At 39.6% G+C, this 14,571-nt stretch overlaps 1 protein-coding gene across 4 annotated transcripts in view; it reads right to left on the bottom strand.

Moving 5' to 3' along the window:
• mta1 (metastasis associated 1) overlaps window positions 1-14,571 on the bottom strand; it is a 79,774-nt gene that overhangs the window by 55,479 nt on the left and 9,724 nt on the right. For all 4 annotated transcript variants that reach the window (XM_033643414.2, XM_033643416.2, XM_033643415.2 and 1 more), the window contains exon 2: window positions 5,218-5,285. In XM_033643414.2, the coding sequence (XP_033499305.2) occupies window positions 5,218-5,285 (68 nt within the window). The remainder of the gene's footprint in view (window positions 1-5,217; window positions 5,286-14,571) is intronic.

Below are 14,571 nucleotides of genomic sequence, written 5' to 3'. Positions count from 1 at the left end.
ATGTGATCACAGGGATCCATCGAGGTGTTGTTTAAACAGTCGAGCAGTAAAGTTAATGCATTTCCCTGGCTGATTTAATGATTTAATGTCACACTTTCTGCATGATTAGGTGATCTGTAAATTGTCGGAAAAATTATCAGACTATTCTGATAACCTATTAACTGTTTAAGTCAGTTCTTTTCAGCAAAAATTATAAACATTTTCTTGTTCCACCTTCTCCGTTGTGAGGATTTTCTGTTTTTCTCCATCTGTTATTTGATAATAAACTTAATATTCTTAGTCTTTAAGAGTTGGTCGGACAAAAACAAGTAATCTGACACATTATCTTCACACTGACCATCCTGAAGAAGGCCAACAGGATAATTAGAGACCCCCATCACCCCAAGTCACAAACTGTTCTGCCTGCTGCCGTCTGGCAGACACTACCACAGCATCCGGTCCTGCACCACTGGGCTCAGAGACAGCTTCATCCTGCAGGAAACATAACTTGAACTCCTGACTTCATCACAATGCCACTTCACCATTAGACCATCACTTCACCTTTATATACTATACTGAGTGTTTTACAAATTATTTACACCACCATGTTTATATTTATTACTCTCATTAGGCACATTCCTGTTTATATTCAGTTTATTAATTTGCAACACTGTTTATGACTGTATTTATATCTTATCTGTGTCTATATTTTAGCTCTATATTCTAACTTGCTCTATTTTATGTCTTACATGCAGATTTTTGTTTTCACTTGTGTGCTTTTCTTTTGTATAAATATTTAATGAGCATTGTTGGAGGGAGCCTGACGCCGAAGATTTTCATTACCAACAACCAGTGGTGGAGGAAGTATTCAGATCATTTACTGAAGTAAAAGTACTAATATAACACTGTAAAAACACTGAATCCTACATTAAAACTGTTACTTAGGTAAAACTACGTAAGTACAATCAGGAAAATGTATTGAAGTATTGGAAAATAAAGGTTCTTATACATTTTTACGTGTACAGAAAATGTTTTACTTATACAGAAAATGTTTAATCAATTTAATAAAACAAAAATAATTCAAATAATTCAAAGAAAAGGCACCAAATCTTCACAATTGAGAAGCTGGAACAATGAAATTATTTTTGCATGAAAACTAGCAATTATCAAAAATACTAAATTAAACTAAATAAAACTAATCTATTAATATCAAAATAATTAAATAAAAATAATTAATATTAAATCAAATCAATTATCAAAATAGTTTGTAATAAGTAAAACTTAGTAATAATTATATATGACTTAAGTACAACTAATTGTTTCAGCTGCACAGCTGTTTTCGTCTCGTCTGTGTCAAAAATCTGAATTAGTAAAGTTATCAAATAATTGCAGTGGAGTAAAAAGTACATTATTCCTCTCTGAAGTGTCATGAAGTTGAAGTAGAAAGCAGCATGAGATTAAAATACGTAACTTAAATTTGTTCTTAAGTACAGTAATTGATTAAATGTATTTAGTTACATTCCACTGCTGCCAGCCACTGCTTCTCTGTAATTTCTGCAAATATGGTGGGAACAAATAAATAATAATAATTATCTTCCTCCACTTTATGGACCAAAGGAAATAATCAATGATTAAACTAGTTGCAGCCCTGGATTTTTTAATATTTAAATAAAATCCTTTGTGCGTATTTTTGTTGGTTTAAAAATCGGACATTTTTTGGCTCTAAGAAAAAAAGACACACATTCTTAATTTCATGTGTTTCTGAACAGTTTTGAGCAGCTGGCGGTTGTCAGGAGACTCTTCCCCGCACTGTTGTATACTTTCTAAACGTGTATCTGAAACCTTATGGAAGAGAAAGCCAGAGATCCCTGAGGAGCAGAGAGACTGACAGTGACAGGCAGAATAGAGGGCTCACTCTGAGCTCTGTGTCAATCACATTAAACAGCCTCCATATTATCCAGCGCAGGCCTGGGACAGGGGACAGACAGCGGGCACCTGTAACTAGTCCGCAGAGACAGGCCTCTTTTTCTGCTTCTTTGGCTGAACAATGTGAGAGACGGCCGGCTGGGATTTACCAGACAGCATCCAGAACAACATTATCATCAATACAACACTGTTTTTACTGCAGTGACGATGTGCACTGTTTGAAACCACATGCTTCCTCTATTTAAAATGGCGTGTTGCAGTTTTAAAGCCCACAATAATAACTAATATTATGAGGTTATTAGCATTCATGGTGCCAGTGTCCCACAAATAACCCACTTTTCATATACCAGGATGTCTACAGGTATCAGTTACTTCAATTTAATGCTTTTTAAGATGTTTTTAAGATAATTTTTAACCACATTTAAGAATAATTTGGACAGATCATAATTTTCTATTCAAGCATTGCGGGTATTTATAAAAGTCGTATGGTATATATATATATATATATATATATATGTATATATAAGCAGAGGCAAGTTTTATATAGGAGTACGGTTATTAGATTGAGTTAGGTTCATCTACATTTTGCCAACAGGTAAGTGCAAGTATTAAGTAAAGAGACATCATGAGGTTCAGTGGTCGGCTTAAAGATTTTTAACATTAGAAATGTTAACACACAGAAGCGCCTTATAAGATGTTTGTGGCAATTAAGACCTCACAGACTTCACAAATTTACGACTATTTACTGACTTTTAAGGCCATTTAAGGACCTTTAAGGACCTGCAGTGTCAATTAATGAGCTGATTATTTTCCTCATTATTCCACAAATCATTGGGTCAAAATGTCAGTGAATACTTTAAGAAATAAGTCTTACAATTTAAAATATGACCAAGCTGGCATCTTAAACATGTTTGTTTCCTCAGACCAACTGTCTAAAAACTAGTGATGTCCTGTTAACTGTCATATATGATTAAAAAAAATATACAAATCCTCACATTTCAGAAGCTGAAACACAGAAATGTTTGGTATTTTTGCTTAAAAAATTATTAAAGGATGAATCGATTATCAACGCAGTTGCTTGCATAACCGTGATCAACATATTGATTAATCATTTCAGGTCTATATAAGACTAAATTTTATTTGTATAGCATTTTTTTTTTTTTAATCTAAAAAAGGTTACAAAGTGCTTCACAAAGTCCATGAAAATGAACAGGGAAAGCTTTCCTATAAAAATATATTCTAAGCAATGATTTTCAAACAGGTAATGCCCTAGCGAGCCTAATCTCCTCAGGCAGAGAATTCCAGAGCTCCAGGGCCTTGATAGTAAAAGTCCTGTCACCTTTAGTTACCAGCCTTTATCTAGAGATGACCAGTGAGGGTAGGCTTGAGGATCTCAGGTCGCGAACTTGGAGCATAGGTAGTCCGAAGCTCAGCTATATAACTGGGCTAAACCCAGTTGAGCTTTAAAAGTTATTAAAGAATCTTAAAATATTAAACATTCAAAAAACACCATTTTAACCAAAAGATTCAATTCCTATTATAATATTTTTTAAAATAGTGTTATAACTTGAAACATGTACAGATCCTGAGCATCATAACACTTAAAACAACTGGAGACGACTGAGTGTTTTAGGCAGTATTGATATGTTTATTTACCAATCCAATAAAAAGTGCCCTTTTTATTTAACAGGTCAGGGTGTATAGCATAACGAAGTCTCCTATTATCACAAAATTTATCACAAAATTGAGCTTTATGAGAATTCAAACGGGCATTTTACAAAAGCTGAGGATTTGTTTTTGTACTTTGTACCATGTTGGAAACACCTGAGCAAAAACAAAGCACTGAAATCTTACCTACTTTTTTACCAGTGGCTTGATTATTGAAACAAAAAAGGCACATTATCTCTAGATTAGACATTTTCTTTATGGCATTTTTTGCCTTTAATTGATAGGACAGTTGTTTTACTGTGAAGGGGGGAGAGAGAGGAGGGAATGACATGCAGCAAAGGGCCGTAGGTTATAACTGAACTGAACCTGAACCGGCAGGGACAAGGCCTTTGTACATGGGGCACCCACTCTACCAGATGAACTAACAGGTACCCCACTGAGTGCACTCTATGTGGTAACGCTGTATTTCACAAAAGTGTTTTTTCCGGAGGCCAGTGTGAATTCTTTGCAATGGGAGCACAGCATTTCAATTTACTTGTTTTTATGCACATTTTCAAGAAACAATCTGTAAAAATTGAGAAAGAAAAAAATGTTTTTACACAAGGGGGAGGTGAAAAAATTGGTGTATCGATAACAGGAAAATGCGACTTAGTGCAGTGGAAACAGATTCAGCAAATAAATTATGACATACTGTTATTGAATAAGCCACTGCAAGCTCTCTTCGTCGTCTCTGGGTGACTTTTAACACGCTTATATTCACACACTGCACTGTTACCAGAACTTTTCCAGGACCACATAGGTGCAATACTGGTTGTTTAAAACTCTTAATTTCTATACATATACATCCATTGTTTTCCTTCATTTGAGGTTTGAGGTTATCTCGTTGTGCCCTCGTCAGCAGTGGCACCTGACTGGAGAATTAGGCACCTACTGCTTATCTTGAACCACCTCCCAAAATTCGCATAAGAGTAACTGATGGAAAAGTGCATAAATTTGCATTTTCTTTTGCCAATTTTCTATAAAATTAGATTAAATGTTGTCCTGTATTTGGATGGAAAACCAACGTATGCTACAAATGCTAGCAGCGTGACGAGGCGCTGAGCACAGCAGTTTGGCCTTTTTTTTTTTTAAATAGTTGCCAAGAATTTAAAAGTGTGGTCAACTCTGGTAAAATGCTGCACTCATCACTGTCACATTTTACCCAGCTGTCCAATCACAGTAGAGGGAGGGGCTGGACAAATGCCACAAAGACCAAGAAGTCACAACAATGGATTAGAAATTAATACTGCTGCTCACATGGACTGGCAGGTCTGTCGTCTCTCCTTTGATTCAGAGTGAGAACTCTACCTTGTGCCGACATTCTTACTCCAGAGGATATTCTGTATCATAGCAACCGGACGCAACTAAATTGTCTCAGCTGGAAAAACGCTGCACCTCAAAAGTGCTCTCACGTTCACAGCTGGGTGTTTTTAAAAGAGCGCCTGGTGCTTTCAACTGGGAAAAAAACACTTTGGTGGACACACAGCCAACCATTGAGAATTTGATCGACCAATCAGAAGGTGTCAGCCCTAAAAATCAGATATAAGACAAGTGGGGTTTGTAGGGTTAAGACGGAGGCATGACATGTGATTCGAGCACACTCACCTTGTTCAGCTCCTCTATCCTCCTGATCAGCAGTGGGTTACTGGACGAGTTCTCAAAATAAACATAATCTGCAGAGGAACAGCAAGGAGGAGGAAGAAGAAGGGAGAAGGAGGGAGTGGGGAATTGAAAGAGAAAGGGAAAGAGCAAGGAGAAATGTCAGTCAGCATTTCGAGGTCATCCAAACATTCAGGGTGATTTCCAGTTGGACCACAGTATGACAGCTTAATTAATCAACAGGAAAGTGCGACACAGACATCCACCAAATGTGTGGGGTTTAACTCAATTAGGTTATTTTCATACACAGAAGATCCAGTTGTATTTGGGAGGTCCGACTGAATGAGACGTTGACACACAACAAATCTGGCCCTCCAAAGCTTTCCATTCAGGCTGCAGCCTTGTATTTCTACATGCTTCCTTTGTCTTATTGCTCCGATCATTCCCCCCCATGTGTGTTGCTGTTTGCATGCACGGTGTGTCTGCGTTTGTGTGGGTGTGTGTGAGAGACTGCACAAGCTTTACCACGCATGTGTGACTTTACTATGCATTCATGTATGTGTGTGTGTGTGTGTGTGTGTGTGTGTGTGTGTGTGTGTGTGTGTGTGGCTCCTGGCACTGCTCCAGGCCCATTGGAGGCTTAGCTCTCACCAGGATGTCCCCACAGGCCCCAGTCTTGGTAGGGTGCCTGGTCTTAGCCCTGCATGTGTCTTGGCTGAGTGCTGTCAGATTATACCCCACACTTGGTTGGCTGCCTGGAGCTGGAGCTATCCTCCCTTCACCCTGAACCTCCCCTCCTGCCCATCCCCCTACGTTCCCTCCTCCCCAGGGCCCCCGTCTTCTTGACCGACTAGGCCAAAGATTGCCCGAAATTCCACCAGCATAACCGCGATACACACTGACTCCTGCTTTTATTTCCTGCACCTCCTGCGTCCAACACTAACTGGTTTAGGCGTGCACTCATGTTCGCACACCCAGGATCTGCACTGACATCCAGACCTATCTCGCACGAGGAAACATCCAAGTACAAACACTTAAATACGGTTAGAAACACCTGTAATCTGTAGTGCATCTTTTATTTTTGAACAACGTCTTTTCTCTTTGGCAACAGATAGCTTCAGAATATACTGTAGCTAGACATTGTAACATGCTTGAATGAGAACACAAGTTTTTTTTTTTTGCTTCTCAAATGAAAAAATGTGCTCGATTTTCTTGATTTACATGATTATAAATTGAACATCTTTGCTGGCAATACTCAAGAGTCTGGTATCATTGTCAAGTAGGGTTGCGTCTAACAATTATTTTCATTATCGAGCAATCTGCAGATTTTTTTCTTGGTTGATCAGCTAATTGTTTTGATTGTAAAATGCCAGAAAAAGCCCATTATAATTCCCCAGAGTCTGTGTTTTAGTACTTGAGATTGGTCTTGAACATCTTGGTCGGCTTTGTCTTGGTCTCAGGATTTAATTTCAAGACCGCTCAAGACCAAAACTCTAGGAATATCCCTAAATTTAAAAAAGGAGTGTTAAATAAAAAGGGTTCAGTTGATTTCAGCTCCTTTGTGTTGTTTGCTCGTAGAAAACAAAGCAAACTTCCCACACATAAAATTCACCTCTGCAGATAATTTCTCATGGTATACTTACATGTGCTCACATATATACAATGTGGCACTCAAAAAGGTGAATGAAGAGGAATCTTCGTTTGATTTCATTGTTTTTATGGGAATGCTGATCTTTCAAATCAATTTAAAGAGTGTCTGTGGTTTGCACGTCCCTCTTTTTTATCGTCACACAGCATGGGACTCACACTGGTCTGATCTTGAATTGAGCTCATCCCCTCAAAGTCTTGGTCTTGTCTCAGTCTCGATACACTGTGATCTTGGTCGTGACTTGGTCTCAGTTTAGTTTCGTCTGACCAACAGTCCAAAACCCACAGACATTCAATTTACAGATATATAAAACAGAGAATAACAATAAATCCTTGCACTGGTGAAGCTGGTCACAGAATATGACTAACCAATTAATCAATTAATTTAGTTAGTTAATTTTCTGTTGATAGACTAAGTAATTAATTGTCTAATTGTTCAGCTCTTGTCTAAAGTTGTAGGTTTTACACTGGAGTTTTATTTGGCTGTATTGTATAGTATAAGTGCAGAGTAACAAGAAAGGGGAGAGAAGCAACAGGGGCAGCAAAAGGCCCCAGGTTGGAGACGGACCTGCTGTGCTGCTGCAGTAAAGACTCAGCCTTGTTACATGAGGCACATGCTCTACCAGGTGAGATACTGGGGCGCCTCCATCTTTCATATTATCACCATTCTCCTCCATTTTACCAAGTCCAATTTTTTGTTTTTCACCTTTTATGCACAAATGTATGAAAAATAATACTTTTGGATCGTAACATTACGTGAAAGTTTCTTTTCTTTTCAATCACCATTTTGACTGATTATGAAACACAAAAAGCTAATTTAGGGTGGCACGGTGGTGTGGTGGTTAGCACTCTCGCCTCACAGCAAGAGGGTTGCCGGTTCGATCCCGGGCGTGGGAGCCCTTCTGTGTGGAGTTTGCATGTTCTCCCCGTGTCAGCGTGGGTTCTCTCCAGGCACTCCGGCTTCCTCCCACAGTCCAAAGACATGCAGATTGGGGACTAGGTTAATTGGTAACTCTAAATTGTCCGTAGGTGTGAATGTGAGCGTGAATGGTTGTTTGTCTCTATGTGTCAGCCCTGCGATAGTCTGGCGACCTGTCCAGGGTGTACCCTGCCTCTCGCCCGATGTCAGCTGGGATAGGCTCCAGCCCCCCCCCGTGACCCTCAAGAGGATGAAGCGGTTAGATGAAAAAGCTAATTTATATTATTTCCTGTTCCTATAACTAGGGAAGCAATTACTGATTATGTTTATTGCCAATTAATCTGTCAATTATTTTCTTCATTAAACAATTAGTTGAGGTCTAAAAAAAAAAGGGTAAAAATGTCGGTCAGTGTTTCCCAACGCCTAAGTTGAGGTTCTCAATTATCTTGTTTTGTCTACAACCTAGAAATATTCAGTTTACCTTTAAAGAGGAGTAAAGAAACCAGATAATACTCATATTTAAAGTGGAAATAGAAAGTTTGGACTTTTTTTCTTTTCTTTAAAAAAGTACTCAAACCGATTGATGGCATATCAAATTAGTTGATGAATTAAATAGTTGACCACTCATCAATTAAATCAATGAATCTTTGCAGCTCCACCTACCACATTTTCAGTTCCAATAGTAGGACAGCAGTATGAAGAATACATTTTTTTTAGTCTCAACTCACTCTGGACTTGGTCTTGATTCAATTGCAAAACTGCTCGCACTCGTCTCAAGTCAACAACTCTGATTTTGAATTGTTAGTCAGACAAAACAACCAATTTCGAGACATCACCTCGGGCTCTGCGAAACTGTGATGGACATTTTTCTTACTACTTCCTGACAATTTATGGAGCAAAGAATCATTTTCACATCTGAACTATAAATAGTGAACATTATGTCAGGTGACATCAACATTAAACTCCCGAGTTTAGTTGTCAAACAACGAGAAATCTACAATCTCAGAAACAGAGGAGGCAGATAGACTAATCTCTCCACCCACACTTATCTCCAACAGACAACAATGCAAAGCAGCCACTGATTCTGAGTACACACACCTTTGACTGGGAAACCTTTAGCTCCACTCTCCCTATTGGTATTCCTCTCTCCACCCACACTTACACAACTGAACAGAACAGATTCACACCCCGTCTTTGGAAGGAAATGTAAATGATCTCTAATAAAAGTGGCTAAAAGCTGAGAGTAGGTAGCATTAAGTAAATTCAATACAATAATTCCTAATACGATCGTTGTATGACGATGTAAGGACCCAACACTTCCTCTTGAGGGTTAACCAAAGCAGCAGCAGCAGTTCAGAAAGCATGTAGAGTGTAATTTCTATAACAGCTTCTTCTGTCAAACCACATACTCGCTACTCAACATCGCTACGAGACGAGGAGAGATCGTCACATCACGCCTGTCTACTCTTCACCCTGAAACAGCTTGTTACTAGACTCCGCTGCCACTGTGACATCTTCGTCCTGCTGCTGAATATCAAATAGGCCAACTTGAAATTGAGCGGCGCTGAGACAGAAAATGAAGACAGGATATCGGACTTGCTCGTTCTCCAAACACACGGGGGAGAAGCGGCAGCGGGCCTGGAGGTCAGAGGTTAGAGAGACAGGCTTGTGATCATGAGACCGGCTGTGAAACAGTGGACTGGGGAAAGTGAGAGACAGACTCTATCCCATTAGTGAGGAACCACGGCCGAGGTGTCCCTGAGCAGCAAACTAGATTAGAGCAAAAGCTATTTTTTAATTAATCGATTAGTCTATCACTGGAAAATGTGACTACAGCGTTGATAATGTTGATAATCAGTTGTTTATTTTCAAGCAGAAATGCCTAGGGCTGTCCTAAATACCATATTATGGGCTCTGGAGCTTCTGTAGTAATTAATGATTATTCAAAGCTTCGATACGGGGAGGACAAGGCTCAGGAAGGACTCAGCCAGACATTTCCATTTTGTTCCGTCTTAACACGACGTCATACCAGACCAGGAACGGATTCTGAAGAATTCGAGATGTTTTTAATTTGTCATTATTTCTTGTAGGGCTGCCCCCTAATAGTCTACCAAACTTGACTTAACTAGAAAGGTCATTAGTCTGCAAGATTTCATTGGTCGCTTAGTCGCAGAAAAAACAACAACGTGAAACTCTATTAGGAGCTGCGCCTTGTCAAAATAAATCAAAACCTATATGACTGGACCACGTGGGAATTTAATTTGAAAGGACAGACACAGGAAGTGTCCACGCTCAGCAGTCAGACAGGAGTCAGGTTAATTTCCAGGGCTGGTACCTGCGGTTATTCCACAGGCTAGTTAATAACATGTCGGGCAGGAAATCCAAAGTGTGGGATCATTTTGAGAGGGTGAAGGACGAACCCAAGGTGATATGTAAACTCATCTTTATTGGTCGAATACAAACATGACGTATCATCTGAAACATGGCAGTAGCTACATGCCCATTAGCCCACAGCGTCATTAACAGGCGGCTCGCTCAGTGTGTGACGTGCACTTGTAGATAAAATACAGGCCTATATTAATGAAGGTTCATTATTACGGTTTTGTATTTCTCTGTAATGTAGCACAGTGTTAACAATGTTACTGATACTATTCTTTCTCACACCTTCAACTCAAACCATTGTGTTGCCCAAAATATATCATTTAATAATCAAATTAATATCGTAAACATGCGGGTGACTTGTCTACTAATGGCCCTAGATGATGACTATTGGTCGACTAGGAAAATTCTTAGTTGGGCCCTAATTCCTTGATATGTGTGCTTCTACCATGAGTGAGTAAAGAGACTATGAAGTTTGATGGTTCCTTTTTGTCATGCTGTATCCTATAGAAGATCTGCACTGTACCGAGGGCACCTTTCTAGTCTGGTATGTTATTTCTTAATAAAAGGCATTTTCCAAAAGATGTGGTGTGTTTATGCGTGTGGTGTGTTTGTACTGTAAACCTGCAGGGTTTGGCTGAATGAGGTTTATGCACTTTTTTTTGTCACAGTAACAGCTTGTAATGTTTCTTATCTTAACATTTCTTATCATAAATTATTGACCTACATAAATGCTTATCATAATAGGCTCCAAATCCGAGACATTGCTACTCAAGGACAAATAAAATCATTTAATATTCAAATCCTAAATTTGAAAACTGAAAACCTAACCAACAAACAAATGTCTAAATATTCAAATATCAAGGTCCTGCCCAAAAAATACCAGGGACATGATGCTTCCAGCTCCTCATATGTGAGAATTTGCAGCATTTTTCATCCTTAATCCAAGAAATCAGAGTATCTTTGGGTTTTGGAGTGTTGGACTTAAAATAGCAACTTGTAGACATCACCTTGGGCTATCTCACTATTTTATAGATCAAAAAATAAATATCAAATAATCTAGTAAAGAATGGGTAGATAAAAATCAATAAGCCCTGAACTGAATTCCCACTGGCTAACGGTTGAAGATACTACACTGCGCTTCCTACATGTAAATTAGGACAGTAGCTATCATTTCCTTTAACAATTCATCTGTCAATTATTTTAGATAAGGTCTACATTATTGCATAATTAATTGGTCATTTAGTTTAAGCAAGTTTAAGCTGGTGTCTTTAAATATGAGTCATTGTTTAGTCTATAAAAATTGAGAAAAAGTCTTTGAGATGCTTTTTTGGTCCAACAAACAGTCTTAAATTGAAACACGTTCAACTTACAAAAAAAGATGCATATCGTCACATTTGAGAAGCTGCAACCATTTACGTTCGGCATTTTCACATGGTAAATTGCTTAAATGATCAGAGGATTCAATCACTGATATGTGCATACTGTAACTGGACACACTGTTAATAACTGAAGTACACCTTGTGTAAGGAGGAAACATTTCCAGGACACATAAAAGGTAAACAAAACTGTCAATGTTCAAAAGGACCGTGATCAAAAAGTAGATTCACACTCAAAAACAGGGACGCGTCTCATGACAAACCGGTGAGAAAATGTTGACGAGGGGTTTTTTGCGGCCTTCAACGTCCGCCAGCTCCTTGGGACCAATTAATCTAGAGCCAAAATGCGTCATGACCATTTTAAACCGAAGCAAAACCACACGTCAAACATCCAGTGTCGGTGTGGCGTTGGGTGTGATTCGCCGCCACACAGTACGTTCTTCTGAGGGGGGGGGTTGGTTGGTGACGGGAATATGTCTCCCTGTTCATTTAGCGTCACTGTGAAGGTGGGTTATTGGGCACAGCTCGCCGTCTTCCTTTTTCCTGGCTTGGAAACTTAAGTTACCAAAAATGGAATCACATTTAGGTTCAACCCGTGTCCCCTCCTCGCCGCCTCCAGCTAAAAAAAAAAAAAAAAAAACTATGGGAAGAAAACGGTTAAGTGACAGTCAAGAGTGGGCTGTTTGAGTGTTGGAGTTTCCACCATGTGAGGAGCTGAAGCCTGGTAGAGAGCGAGCTGGAGAGGAACTCAAAATGAGAGCAACAGAGAGGGAGAGGGCCTGTAGGCACTGAGCAGCGTCACTCAGTCTCTCCGTTTTCCCATCAGCCCTCCCGCCGCCTCAACCCGCGTATTCCCCCCCCCCCCCCCCCCCACCTCCACCACTCTCCATCCCCCGCTCCTAGCGTCAGCCAATCCTCAGGCTCCGGCGCCTGTGATGTCACAGTGCAGTCGAATTTTGTGCAAGCCAATCAAGGCATGTTACTGAGCCCCAAAAGAGAGAGTCTGCTGGGCTGATTCAAACCAGGCCAGAGAGAGACAGACAGTCAGAGAGACGCAATGATGAGAGAGGGAAAACATGAGATAACTGATGGAGTCAGAGAGAGGAAGAGATGGACAGCGAGAAGTACACAGCCTAACGGAAATGTTTACTGGGCGACTGAGTCAGTAAAACAGTTCAAATAACAGCAAAACTCTCACATGAGAGACAATTAAAAAAGGTTTATCAATGGACACTAAGGTGGACGACTGACTGGAAAAACACACGACTATATAGATATAAAAAAAGACTGTGGCATTTGATTTTTTGTGTTGATAAGAGTTGTAAAGACACTATAAAATACTGGAGTGAATTTTTAACATTATAGAGCAGTGGTTCTCAATCAGGGGCCCTTAAGGGAGTTCAAAAGCATTCCCAGAAAAATGGGTAACAGTTTATTTTCACTATTTAATTCACTATAGAATAGGAAAAGGCATGAGTACTCAAGTACTCTTGTGGACGACAGTATTCATTCATACTACACAGTACTTGCTGCCACCCCTCCCACATCTAAACATGACTTTTATATGTATTTTATATATCAAATGGGTAAAGTCTTATGTCAGTGTAGAGCTGCAGGTAGCATATTGCTTTGCTCAGCACCTCCTCACCCCACTGCCCTTCTTTCGCTGTTTATCATGAGTTGCATGAGAGCTCCACACCAGGGAACAGTTTGGTGAGAGTCCTACACACACACACACACACACACACACACACACACACACACACACAGTGATAGAGCAAGCTGGCATCACATGGCCAATGTTACCTGCTGTTTATTAACTGATATAAAGACAGAGTCGAACCGTTTTGGTGTTGGTGTGAATTTGTTGGGACCGTTAAACAGCTTGGTGACGGATTTTAGCCACTGCTGCTGTTAACTCATGCTAACCAGGCCAATGTTGCCCTGAGCGGGAAGACAGCAGGTGAGAGACGGCCCATCAGTGCTGTATCTAACCTGTGTAACGTTAAGGGCAGCGAAAATAAAGTCTGCTGATTTTTCTCATGTTAACTCTGAATTTTATGGTATAATAGACTGACCGAAGCCTCGTTGTTCAATAAATGACTTTCAAATTGCAGTTATTTTCCTTTATTGGCAAATTTACCTTTCTATTCTAACATTAGATTTTTTTTGAGTATTCGAGTACTCTATGATAATTTAAGGCGCATACTTGAATATGGAAGTTACTTAAAGAAGTATTTTACTGCTGGAAAGATGGCTTTTTAATAAAACCACAATGTATATGCAAATACTTTTGAAACTGATGCTACAAAACCATAGAAAACAGAGAAAAACGATACTTTTGCTTAAGAAGAACAAAACCTACAACTACCAGAATGCAGTGTGCTGTACCAGACCAATAAAGGCTCCTGCTGGTGGGTGACGCAATGTCACATTTGAGGTGAGAATAAGGCAACTCAGTAACAGAATCTTGGTGTATATTTAATCAGCGCTGCCTAGTTTCACTGTTTGATGTTAGTTTTTTCAGACTCTGTTTTCACTGTGCGGGAGACAGTACGGCACCGACTTCCTATTCACAAACTCTCGCTACTACAGCTAAACATGACACTAAAATGTGTTTCAAAAAACACTGTAGGTGTTACGGTTTTATCGGATTTCAGTCTAAGTTCAAGTTCAAGAGATGGAGGGTCGCGTCTGTTCCTTGATCTGCTTCTATACTCTTTGTATCTGCAGTGGTAGCATAGGTGGCAGGCAATACAAAAATGTGAAAGTAAAGCCTGTAGTTCAAGCAAAAGCCCGAAAGCCAGCAAAACTCCCATCGGGTGGCTAGGAGGGAGATTCAGGCACTGGTTAAACAGAGGTTAGTTTACCACAGTTCATCAACACGTACTACCCACACTGTAGTAATGAAAAACTGGCTAAAAAAACAGGAAAGTATCCCTTTAAAATGCCCATCCCTTCTATAGAAGTGACCCCAATGTGAGTAAAAGCCTTTGCACACCAGGTCAGTATTTTTCCTTGTATTTTTTTAAACCA

This window comes from Epinephelus lanceolatus, chromosome 15, assembly GCF_041903045.1.
Source record: "Epinephelus lanceolatus isolate andai-2023 chromosome 15, ASM4190304v1, whole genome shotgun sequence".
Taxonomy (NCBI): Eukaryota; Metazoa; Chordata; class Actinopteri; order Perciformes; family Serranidae; genus Epinephelus; species Epinephelus lanceolatus.
This window is presented reverse-complemented; position numbering and strand designations above follow the sequence as displayed.